Raw genomic sequence first — 12923 nt, forward strand, 5'->3', positions numbered from 1 at the left:
CGATTTGCAATGATTCAGGATTTCCTGATCAGGCCCAGCATGCTGGACCCGATTCAGAAACCCCAAAACAAAACTTGCTTCGGGAAGCTTCGGGTCAAGGGGCTTAAATGCCCCTTTCCGTACGACTGCGAAGCGGCACGGAAAGGGGAATTCCACAGATCAGCTGTTTGGTGGGGAGATCCCCGCCAAGCAGCTGATCTATCTGGTGGGGTTTTAAAGGCCCTTTCCGTGCCACTGCAAAGCAGCACGGAAAGGGGCATTTAAACCCGCAGATCAGCTGTTTGGCGTGGAGTTTCCCGCCAAGCAGCTGACCCAGGCTTTCCCTGCCGCCCAGCTGGCTGCTTCGGTGATGGAGGCGGCAGCGCAGGCCCAATACAAGCCAGCTCTGGCCTTCCCCACCGCCCAGCTGGCCACTGTGGCAGAGGAGGCGGTGGTGCAGGCCCCGGAGGAGCTGGCTCCGGGCTTCCCCACCACCCAGCTGGCCACTGCGGTGGCGGAGGCATCGTGGGCCCCACAGGAGCTGGCTCCGGCCTGGCCCGCCGTCCAGCTGTCTGCTGTGGTGGCGGAGGAGGCGGCGCAGGCCCCAGAGGAGCCGGCTCCAGGCTTCCCTGCTGCCCAGCTGACCCCTGCAGCAGCGGAGGGGGCAGTGCAGGCCCCATGGGAGCCAGCTCCGGGCTTCCCCACTGCCCAGCTGGCTGCTGCGGGGGTGGTGCGGGCCCCGCAGGAGCTGGCTCTGGGCTTCCCCGCTGCCCAGCTGGTTGCTGCAGCAGCGGAGGAGGTGGCGTGGGCTCCACAGGAGCCGGCTCCAGCCTGGCCTGCCGCCTAGTTAGCCGCTGGAGTGGTGGAGGAGGCTGTGTGGGCCCCGCAGGAGCTGGCTCTGGCCTGGCACGTCTCCCAGCTGGCCGCTGCGGTGGTGGCGGAGGAGGCCGTGTGCGCCCTTCAGGAGCCGGCTCCAGCCTTCCTTGCTGCCCAGCTGGCTGCTGCAGTGGCGGAGGCGGTGGCGCGGGCCCCGGAGGAGCCTTCCCTTCCACCCAGATAATCGCCCTCCCCTCTCCCTGCCAGCCATGTAAGTGGGGGTGGGTGGGTGGGTAGGTGTAGGTGTGCTTGCCTCAATGGGGGTGGGGAGCTTGGGGTTTGCTCTCCCTTGCTTAAGTATGCTCCAAATCTTTACAGAGCATACCGAAGCGAGCTAAATACCAGAATCCCGAAGTGGCCTGCCCCTTTGGGATTCTGGTAATTCCAGATATTTTTCCTGCTTGAGGTAAACCCAAAGTGGGAAACCCGAATTTTTTTGGGGGGTGCACACTCCTAAAAATCACCTTTCTTCCTATGGTTCAGTTGATTTTAATTTAGTGTTGCAAATAGGTTTAAAGTTGTTTACCCATAAGTCTTGCCCGTTTAGGCAGCATATCAGAGAAAACGTATTGGTGGCCAAACTCCCTTCATCTCAATTTGGAATCAGCTCCTTAACGTCTACTTTCTCAGCTAGGTTCTTAACCTCATTGTCTCGTGGAACTAAGAGAGCCACTTGGAAATTCAGCTGCTTCCTTCCTTTTAAGTATGCTTTATCACTGGATGTGGGCCAGGGAACACATAATATATTTGTAAGAAGAAACATTCAAGTGACTGGATCTCAATAGAAAGGTTATTCTCCATATAAAAGACCGCTTGTCGTGTGGCCATAACAATAGCAGAGTTCAAATCCATCAGTGAGAATAAGAGATTTAACATTAAATAACTTCTGCACATATGCCTTCAAAGCAGTGGGTCTGAGTTGCCTGGTCTGCTGAAATGGTCTGCAGAGGTCTGCTGTAGATGCACAGAAAAGGTGTTTTGTATTCATACAAGAGATTTTAGAGGAGTGAGGATACTCGATTTGTAACATACCTGAGCAGAACAAGCTGGACAAATTTGTATTCTGAACCAGGAAAATACTGACTTAGGCAATGCCCTCTAGTAAGACGTGTTTCTTCCATCTGCCTCAGTTGTCCTGGAACCATTCATAATAATGATGGAGTTTCTGTTGGCGTTGTCATTCCCAGTAAACCACAATACATTCAGGTGAAATTGCAAGACAGTAAAATGGTTATTTACAAATTCGCTAATAAGATTGTTGAAAGGGATTGTGGATGGCATCCTTAGGGTGCAATCCATATCCTGCTGAAATGCATGGCAAGTTTTGCATAGATTTTGTTGATTGGGCTATAGGGATTTTATCCAGTGTCGAATGTGATTGCAGAAGACTTCTCACTGGATCGCGGGTAGTCACCTCACTTGGAAATAATATGGGGCGCTACAACATGTCCACCTTTAGTGTCTCCCATTATTTTGTAGAGTGTGCATCCCTTTTTTATGCAAAAAAAATTAATGGATCTACAGGTATCACAAATAGTAAGGGAAGAAGATTTTTATGTGACTCTGGGGGAAAATGCATAATGCATAGCAGCAGTGCAGAGTGCAGACTGAGATTCGAATGTTCAGTTGCAGCACAGCTCGGAGCAAGCTGTAATTAAAATTTAATTCTCTGTAATATTTCTTTTATATACAGCAGAATGCTAAAGAGAAGTTGTAGTTTTATAGTTTCAAAACAAATTCTAACTAGAATGGTAATTTACATATTGCAATATATTGAAATTATGGCAGATTGCTCCCCCACAGACTGTACTGTGATCATAGACTTTTTCCATGCACAGATTTAAATGGAAATTAGTTCAGCGCTGCTAGCAATGTTGCATAACATTTAAGTTGTTGTTTTTTAACTATAGGGTCTAGGTAAGACTTTGCAGACTATTGCTTTGCTGGGCTATCTGAAGCATTATCGAAACATTCCTGGCCCCCACATGGTTCTGGTTCCCAAATCAACTTTACACAACTGGATGAATGAATTTAAACGCTGGGTTCCTTCTTTACGTGCCGTTTGTCTCATTGGAGACAAGGATGCTAGAGTAAGTAAGAGCACAGATCGTCAATCAGTGTTACATTTAACAAGTCAGGGTGATCCCTGAGAGAGGACTTTTTTTCTTAAGAAGTTCAATTTAATGTAAGTTGTAGGTATAGCCTCTTTGAAATTATTCTAATTTGCCTCCAGATTCTTTCAGAAATTTTGCAAAATCTCATAGCATGCATTTAGAACATTTAAGGTCTTGTATAACCCTTTATGGAACTTGATTGTTTTTCTTTCTGCAGGCGGAAGGTAGCGCTGATCATTTTTTTTGTTCTTGCTGATCTTTCCTCCTGGTAGATGGCTGTGGCAGTAGTCTCCAAATGAGTCTGATAGCCCTACCATACTCTTAGTTCTTCTAAAATATGTAACACGATTATACAAAAATACATTAAGAATACAAAAAACCTCAAAATACTCTAAGCATATTCATAGGACTCAGGATTATATCGTACAGATTTACTGTAAAAATGCCATATTCCTATATTACTAATTTAATTACAGCTTGTAGTTTATAATCTATGACAAGATCTTAAAACCATCAATGAAATTAACTACATTAAATGCAGTCCCATGCAGTGATTGTAATGTGCTTAGACTGGAATAACGCTGCATAGGATTGTACTGTAAGTTCTGGGATAGAACAAATCTACTGTGTTTTAAGGGATATAACAAATCTACAGACAAGGAAGTGTGTAGGGTTTCATAAACTGAACTTGCTGCTGGTCCTGCTCTACTTAGAAGTGTTTGCTGCCACCTCCGTTTTTCACTAGGCTGCTTTCATTCGTGATGTTATGATGCCTGGAGAGTGGGATGTGTGTGTGACCTCATATGAAATGGTGATTAAAGAGAAATCTGTTTTCAAAAAATTTAACTGGAGGTATCTTGTGATTGATGAAGCCCATCGAATAAAGAATGAAAAGTCTAAGGTAAGCTTCAGTTACTTTTATAGGTAGTTCATACTAAAGCAGTGAATATCTTGGGGGCTGGGGGGGGGGCGTGATATGGAAACTCTTGGGGTAAAGGAAAACTTCATGGCATGTTGCCAAAAATCATGGTTTATTACATACTTTGTTTCAGAATGATAGGTGGAAAAACAAAGTAAAATTTCAAACAGTAACTGTTAGGGATGTTTTATTCATATTAAATTAAAAACAATATTAGGAAGGTACAGTAGCTAGGAGCATAATCTTGAAATACTTACAACTTACATTTGTAAAAATGGAACTTTTTGTATGGTGGCAATAAACGTTCTTTAAACATTTCCCTAGTTATCTGAGATTGTTCGTGAGTTCAAGACAACAAATCGCTTGCTACTAACAGGAACTCCATTGCAGAATAATCTTCATGAATTGTGGGCACTGCTCAACTTTCTCTTGCCTGATGTCTTCAATTCTGCTGAGGTCAGACTGGATTTGGCTTTGAAATGTTGTTTTTATGTACTGTTTATGAGAGAGGGTGGGATAAAACATGCTAATATGTAGCTCTGTTGTGAAATAGCTTTTTGCACTAATTTTAAGTGATGATAACAATGAAATTACAATCAGATGTAATATCTTTTGAACCTGCAGGACTTTGACTCATGGTTTGACACTAAAAATTGTCTTGGTGATCAGAAACTTGTAGAAAGACTTCATGCAGTAAGTACAATGTTTTTTCTTGCTGCAGTAGAAGAAAAGATTTACTAATTCCATTGCCCTAGTCATTATAAAAATGTACAGACAACATATAATCTGTGAAACAAAGTATTGTTTATAGTAATGAAAAATAAGCCAGTGTTTGTGGAATTCCAATGATACAGTCATTTGTTTACCTCTGATTTAGCATAGCTCTTGAGAGAGGGGATATGTCTGTTCCTAAAAGCAAATTACTTTGGTTAACACATATTCCCTTATTTATATTATACGTTCAGTAAGTTAATCATTTCACCAGTCCGAATTTAGGGAAGAGTCTTGATACACTACTTCAGAAGGAACCAACAGTCATTGTAGGTAATGCCATTTTCAGCAGAGGAAGTGTTATTCCTTTGCTACTGTTGGCCATGGCTACACTATATAAAATGGTAGAACATGACATTCTCCATGGATTGTGTAGCTTGTCTTGATCTTTATTTTTCAGTCTCAAGTTAACAGGAATTATTTAGGATGGGGTACTTCAAGAGCAGAGTAAGGAACCCAGGATTTTAACGTAATTAAATACTGAGTCATTGAATATATTAATCCAAGAGTCACAGCAATCTGTAAAAATTGTTGCTTCTTAGGTTTTGAAGCCATTTTTGTTGCGGCGCATAAAAGCTGAAGTGGAAAAGAGCTTGCCTCCTAAAAAAGAAGTAAAAATTTATTTGGGACTCAGCAAAATGCAGAGAGAATGGTAAGGAGTCTTTTTTATCTTACTTGAATTTTAAATGGGTCTGCTGGGCTGGTGCAGCATGTGAGCTGAGAGGAAGGAAGACTCAGTTCAAATCTAACCTATGCTATAAACCTCTGGCCTGGATTGCCCGGGTGAGCCTGATCTCATCAGATCTGGGAAGCTATGCAGGGTCAGCCTTGATTAGTGATTGGATGGGAGACCTCCAGTGAAGACCAGGGTTGCAGAGGCAGCCAATGGCAAACCACCTTTGTTCGTCTCTTGCCATGAAAACCCCAACAGGGGTCGCCAAAAGTCAGCCATGACTTGACAGCACTCTCCACCACCACCATTATTTTACATAGAGACTGACCTGCTTGTCCTATGTTGAGAGCAGGGCATTGTTGACACACAAGGACACATTGGAGGATGAGCCCATCTATGAGCCCAGGGTGGCATATCTGATGTTGCTTGGTACTGTAATAGTGAAGGATCTTATGAGGATAGAACTGACATCAGATTTTGTTGTAGGGACTGGTCCCTGGGTTAGAGTTTTTATCAGATGGCCTACTGTTGTTAGTAAGGAGTTATTTTTGTTTGGTAGTCTGTGCCCCAGGGTCTGGGAAAGAGAAAAATTCGGTTATCTATGAGGGCCGTTGATCATTGCTGTTATGTTGGGCTGGTTTAAGCTGTGAGTGGTAGCACGACATTCTGTTGTTAACTTTTGGGGACCTGTCTTTTAGTAGAGTATTTCTGGGGACCAGCCTGGTCTTCAGGTGTGACTTGCTGCCTAAGGATTTGGAGTAAATGCAGTTGTAACACACCATGTGCTCCAGGTGGTATATGGAAGCATGTAGATATGTGTTGTAGAGGGTGAGGTTTTGCTGTAATGTGGGTTTATGTGTTCATCATGTATTTCCACAGTGGTGTCTAGAAAATTGACTGGTTGTGTGAGCTATTCCAAACTCTGATTGATGGGATCTCTCTCTCTCTCTCTCTCTCTCTCTCTCTCTCTCTCTCTCTCTCTCTCTCTCTCTCTCTATCGTAATACAACAACCCAGTTTCCAAACGTCTACGCAGAGGTTGTACTGTGAGCAGTGGGCAGGGCTTTTGGGGAGAGGCACAGCCAGCCAATTTCCTTATTTTAAAGAGTAAAAATTTCCAACACTTGTAAAGCCTCTCCGCCAATATTTTCGCAAATATCTTATAGTCATTATTTAACAATGATATAGGTCGATAGTTTTTAACATTGCATAAATCCTGCTCTTCTTTTGGAATCAATGATATGTTAGCCTCATTCCAGGTTTTAGGAATCTTTTGTCCCTTTAAAATCCAATTCATCACTTTTTTCAGGAAAGGCACCACTTCTTTTGCCATTACTTTATAAAATTTAGCCATTATTCCATCAGGTCCTGGTGCCTTCCCCAATTTGGTCGATTGTATTGCATCCATAATTTCTGTTTCTGTTATTTCAGCATTTAATTTTTACTTCCACTTCTCAGATATCATTGGTAAATTAATTTTGTCCAAATATCGATCAATAGCGTTCACATCCACCCTTTTACTCTGATATAATTTAGCATAAAATTTATAAAACGCTCTACGTATAGCTGGTTGGTCCGTTAACATTTTGTCATTCTCCACAATCTTGGTTATCATTCTCTTTTCTCTCCTTTTTTTCAATTGCCAAGCTAAATATTTCCCCGGTTTATTGGCCCCTTCAAATGTCTTTTGTTTTAATTTTTTCAATTCCCACTCCAATTCTTTGTTCTCCATAGCTCTTATTTGCTCTTGTAACATTCGTATCTCCTGATGTAATTTCTTTTTTCCTAGTCTTTTCTTTAATTGCATCTCTTTGACTTTTATTTTTTCTTGAACTTCTTTCCGTTTTTCCTCCTTTCTTTTTGCTGAAAAAGCAAAAGCACTCGCTTTATTTGTGCCCATCTGGAATTGGCCAAGATATCAGAGATGCATTCCCTTCCCCCAACCCAGGAATTAGCTGTGGAATGTATGCATGTATTGGGAGGGGGCCGTGTATCTCTGGTGTGCTGCTTGGCTATGCAGCATTACAAATTATGAATTAGGCTTCTGGATCATGTTTGACCTGGGCTGGTAATAGAAGCCTATATCTCACCAAAGCCAAGCAGTACCAGCATCTCCCCCCGCCCCTCATGTGTGTGTGGAGAGTCTCCTCAAGTCATAGCTGACTTATGGCGACCCCTGGTAGGGTTTTCATGGCAAAAGACTAACAGAGGTGGTTTGCCATTGCCTGCCTCTGCAACTCTGGTCTTTGTTGGAGGTCTCCCATCCAATTACTAACCAAGACCACCCCTGCTTAGCTTCCGAGATCTGATGAGATCAGGCTCACCTGGGCCATCCAGGTCAGCTCCCCCCCCCCCCCGCCCCCATGCTTGGTTCAATTTAGTACTTTGGGGTAAATTCAGCTGGAGCCAGAAGGATGTTCCCCACCTGACTATCCATTTGTCGGGTTTGGCATATCCGTCCGTCCTTCTAACATGATCTGAGATTTGGCCTTCCATACCTGTGGTAATTGGTAGGCCTATAACTAGTGCTAAAGAATCCTCAGATTTATTCCAAATTACTTTCTTTTTTCTACAGTTTGATTCTAACAGAACAAACTTGTACACACAATCTTATTTGGAAGTTGTGTTCCCCTTAAATAGCGTTTGCTTTTGAGTAAGCATACCTGCAGTTCATATATATGAGTTTTTGCAATTAACGGCGGTTGTTCATACATTGCTAATACTGTTACAGGTATACAAAGATTCTGATGAAAGATATTGACATCCTAAATTCAGCTGGCAAGATGGATAAGATGCGGTTGTTGAACATTCTGATGCAGCTACGAAAGTGTTGCAACCACCCCTACCTCTTTGATGGGGCTGAACCAGGCCCTCCATATACCACTGATACGCATCTTGTGACCAACAGCGGTAAAATGGTTGCCCTAGACAAATTGCTATCAAAGCTCAAAGAACAGGGTAAGGAACAACTGAATTATATGGAATTATATACAGTGATTGAAACTGGCAGGATCTGGTGATGAGAAGGCCATTTCTAATTTTGTGCTTTGGAAGGTGGAATGTGTAGATGAAGGTAGCAGGGAGAGAGGAGAAGGCATTGGGTTTTGTTGAATGTAAGGGGCTGATTAGGGATATGGATAGATATCTTGAAAGCTGCATTGAGTTCCTGCAAGGTACAAAGGTGGCTAATAATTTTTTCAATAAATAGTGAAGGAAGGCGTATAAAGCACGAGAAGAATGAACAATGGTTTGGCTAGGCTAGGTAGGGACTTGATCACCAGGTGAAACAGCAGCAAGAACAGCTGCAAACCTCTGCTCATCACCATGTAATGGTTCCCGGCAAGCTTGCCTGGATCCTCTGTCAGTCACTTTTGGTGGTGTCAAAGGCAAAATTCTAAAAAGTCTCACTAGCCGGGATAGTATGTTGCCACCAGCTGGTGAATAGGAAGGCAAGTTCCCAGCTCTACCAGGTTTTAAACAGCAAGTCAACCTTGCAAGGTAAATCACCTTGCAGATTGAGTTCCACCACACAACTATTTGGGTAGCTGTGACCAAAATGGGTCAAAGTACTGAATTCAGATTGAAGCCACGTCCACATAAGAGAAGGAGGGCTGCCCCGTCCAGGATCCCCCAAGAGGACTGCCTTTGCTCTCAGTGGTGTCAGGAGCAAGAAAGCAAAGCTAGGAAGCGAACCCCCCACTTTCTCCGGTAGCAGCCGCCAACAGCCCTTCTGACTAGCCCACAACTAGAGACCGAGAGGTGAAACTCCAGCCCTAAGAGCTCTAGGCAGACAGAAGTCAATCTGGCAGGCTGAGTCCAAAAATAAGTTGACTGGGTAGCATATTGCAAAGTGGCTAAGGTACTGGATTCAGACTGAAGCAGCAACTCAAATGACTCCACACAAAGTTTATCTAATAGAATTTATTAAAGATGTGCAAAATGTCAGTTATCAAAGTGATTTAGAAGAGTGCAGCAGAGAAGCAATACAACAAAGTCTAATTATCTTGACTAGTGTACTCTAGAAATCCCTAAGCTTATTCCAGATGTTACCTTTTCGCCTTCTCTCTGTAACTCAGCATGCCCTGAAAACCCCAAATACCTTGGCAGCCATCTTTGTTAGTACCATGTTTTAGAAGATGTTCTTCCAGCAGCTGTCAATGGGTGTCATAAAATATACCTTTATAATGTGTTTGTCTCCCCCAGATTCTAGAGTTCTTATTTTTAGCCAGATGACCCGTTTACTTGATATATTGGAAGATTATTGCATGTGGCGGGGCTACGAGTATTGCCGGCTAGATGGGCAGACGCCACATGAAGAGCGGGAGGTGAGAGAGACTGATTGACTTACTTGAATTTGTATCCCATCCTGTCCCCAAAGGCAGCTGTCCTATGGCTCTGATTTTAGCAGCAAGTCAATCTTCAGCTTGCATTTGGGTTTCCCATCAAACTAGGTAAGGATTTCTGTTGCTGCAGAGCTTGTAAACAGAAATTGGTCCAGGATTATTGAATCATCTCCTGTTTTTCTTTCATGTCATTCATCTTTCTGATTTAAGGAGTTATAGGGGTGAGGGTGGGGAATAAATGAAGGGTGCAGATGCCAAAAAAGAAAAAGACATTATGGAAAAACTAATGTGGTATAGTAGAGAGAATGGGCATTTGGTTCAACCACTCAATCACTCAGTGATCTTGGGCCTAACCTACCTCACAGGGTTATTGTATGGATATAATGCTGGAGTATTTTTATCAGCTGACAGTACCAAAGCTCAGAAGAGCTTTTACACTGGCAAGAATGAATGCTCTTCCCTTGGCATTTTTTGGAGGGTAAATACAAGAAAGTACCATACGCCAACAGAACCCGCAGATGCCAAGACGATAAAATTGAAACCGTTGAACATATGATTATAGAGTGTCCCATACTTAATGAGCTGAGGGCCAGCTTAATCATCCCTCTACTTAAAAATATGGAACTATCTAATATGAGGGCCCAGGTGACGTGGTCACTATCAGATAGCAATAATTAAACATCAGAGACATGATACCAGGTAAGGTTCTTCCCATTAAGGCAATAGCCATAGGAGCAGATAGTATGGATATAATACAGGTCACAAGGAGCCCTATTGAGCTCCCTGGAGGAAACGTGGAATAAAAACAGGACAACAGGAGTTAACAACATAAAGGGAAAAAGAGGTCTCTGTAATTTATAAATTGGGTTCAGGTGCACTTTTAGTTCAGATGGTGTTCTTGAAGAAAATCATTTTGGATTGCAGTGTTCTTATCTTGATTCCATTTAGCCCTATAGCTTGCCATGAAAATATGCTAAATAACTCAATAAAAAAGAGTCCAGTAGCACCTTTAAGACTAACCAATTTTATTGTAGCATAAGCTTTCGAGAATCACGTTCTCTTCGTCAGATACATGGAGGGCAGAAGGAAACTGGTCAAATATAGAGGAGAAGAGGGGGGGAGGGGGAGGAGGAGAGGGGGGATGTAAACAACTCCTTTGATATGGAGATGCAGACAGCTCCTTTTGGTGTGGGGATCAGTTTGCTTGTGTTTTTTTATTTTTTTATTTTGCTACTACAGACTAATGCGGCTAACTCCTCTGGAGCTAAATAACTCGGCACTGTTTTCAAGGAATTACTGCCTTTTTAATAAAATATGTTTCCCCCTTTTTAGGAAGCAATTGACACCTTTAATGCTCCCAATAGCAGAAAGTTCATTTTTATGCTAAGTACGAGAGCTGGAGGCTTGGGGATTAATTTGGCAACAGCAGATGTTGTGATCCTCTATGATTCTGACTGGAACCCACAGGTCGACCTGCAAGCCATGGTGAGCAACCTTTTAGTATGCCTCAGGTGGGTGTGCTCACCTCCAAGGCATCGGGGAGTCAGCACTGGGATGGCCTCTGTCTCCGGAGCGGAGAGGCAGGATGAGAACAAACAACCCGAGAGCCAGGATACAGGGGGAGGCTGACTGCTCTGCCCTGGAGGATTGAACACTAACGAGGCTGTTTGCTAGAGTGGGCCCTAAGAGTTTTCCAGAGGGCAACAGATGCTCTACTAGCTAGACCTTGTTCATGTAATTGGGCCGTCAGCTGGGGTTGTGTTGCTTGCAGTGTCTTTTTGTTTCCCTTCTGCTTGCCTTGGACCCCATAGCCCTGGTGGCTGCTTTCAGGTTGATGCTTTTAAACATCTGTTTTGTTAACATGCAGTTACTGCTTGTGCAGAGTTGTGGGTGGGCAAATTGAAAGTCCCTTGGCTCCAAGGGTTTGTTCTCTCCCTGCCTTTTGGCTCCAGAGGAGGAGCTTGTTCTACTGCTGACTGCCTTGCCACCTCAAAGAAGAACAGAAATTCCCGGGCAACTAGAGAGAATTTCCTTTGGCCAGTGCTAAGCTTATGTGACAAGATTGATACAACTTGGTCTTCTGGGGATGGAGATGGCAGCAGATTTTGTTTTCCGAAGTCCAAGTTTGTCTTTTTAAAGGAACAGTGAGATGAACTGCCTTGTCCATTGGTTTGTTGAATAGTACAAAAAATGGACAGCATCTTTGTAGTTATGTTGGAGTATGGATACATTTCATTGGCAGAGCATCTGATAGGTATGCAGAAGGCCTCAGGTTCAACCCCTGGCATCTCCAGTTAAAAGGACCAGGCAGTAGGTGATGTGAAAGACCTACCTGAGACCCCGGGGAGTGGCTACTAGACTAGACAATACTAACCTTGCTAGATCAGTGCGCTGACTCAGATAAGGTAGCTTCATGTGGTGTTTTGATTTGGTGCTGCAAAACTATGTATTTTGTTTCATTACTTTGAATATAGTACTGTACTAGTTGAGTATAGTACTGGGAGCCAGTTTGGTGTAGTGGTTAAGAGCAGTAGGACTTTAATCTGGAGAACCGGGTTTGACTCCCCACTACTCTGCTTGAAGCCTGCTGGGTGACCTTGGGTCAGTTACAGCTCTCTTAGAGCTCTCTCAACCTCATCCACCTCACAGGGTGATTGTGAGGATAATAATAACACTTTGTAAACCACTCTGAGTGGGTGTTAGGTTGTCCTGAAGGGCGGTATATAATGTTATTATACCATGAGTTAGATGTGGGTAGAGAGGGTGTTGCCAGATAGGCTTGGCCTGGCAGATAGGATGTGGATGTGGAGACTGAAAATATAATTCTATTGCTCTCCATAGGAACAACAATCCCTTTCTCCCTTTCCAGTCTGTGGCAGTTCAGTCTTGTGAGCACATCTGAGAATTAACCCATAGCCTCTAGAGAGGCAGACACAGAAATTCCATTGCTGATCCACAAGCTGAATATGGAACGTAACAATGGCATGCTTTTGACGTGTTCACAGATTCTGCTTCTTAGAGCATAAAAGGAAGGGTCTGGGAATGGACAGTCAGCAGGGCTGAACAAGGATCACGGCCATTGCGGGCACAAAGATGCCGGTTGCTTTATGTTGATGCAAAGTGCTAGTGCAACTGTAATTTTTAGGATCAAGCTGTGAAAACAGAAAACAAAGGAAGAAAAAAGTTGATCTGTACTAATCTTAATACTATAAACAAAAAACCCTTGAATCTTGAGATGCCTCTGTCAGT

At 43.4% G+C, this 12923-nt stretch overlaps 1 protein-coding gene across 1 annotated transcript in view; it reads left to right on the plus strand.

The window, feature by feature from the left end:
• SMARCA1 (SWI/SNF related, matrix associated, actin dependent regulator of chromatin, subfamily a, member 1) overlaps positions 1-12923 on the plus strand; it is a 94228-nt gene that overhangs the window by 21446 nt on the left and 59859 nt on the right. Inside the window, exons 6-13 of the mRNA XM_054996404.1 lie at positions 2766-2945; positions 3715-3870; positions 4213-4344; positions 4513-4581; positions 5202-5311; positions 8063-8289; positions 9535-9656; positions 11007-11159. Coding sequence (XP_054852379.1) covers positions 2766-2945; positions 3715-3870; positions 4213-4344; positions 4513-4581; positions 5202-5311; positions 8063-8289; positions 9535-9656; positions 11007-11159 — 1149 coding nt within the window. The remainder of the gene's footprint in view (positions 1-2765; positions 2946-3714; positions 3871-4212; positions 4345-4512; positions 4582-5201; positions 5312-8062; positions 8290-9534; positions 9657-11006; positions 11160-12923) is intronic.

The sequence above is a fragment of the Eublepharis macularius genome, chromosome 13 (genome assembly GCF_028583425.1).
Source record: "Eublepharis macularius isolate TG4126 chromosome 13, MPM_Emac_v1.0, whole genome shotgun sequence".
Lineage (NCBI taxonomy): Eukaryota > Metazoa > Chordata > Lepidosauria > Squamata > Eublepharidae > Eublepharis > Eublepharis macularius.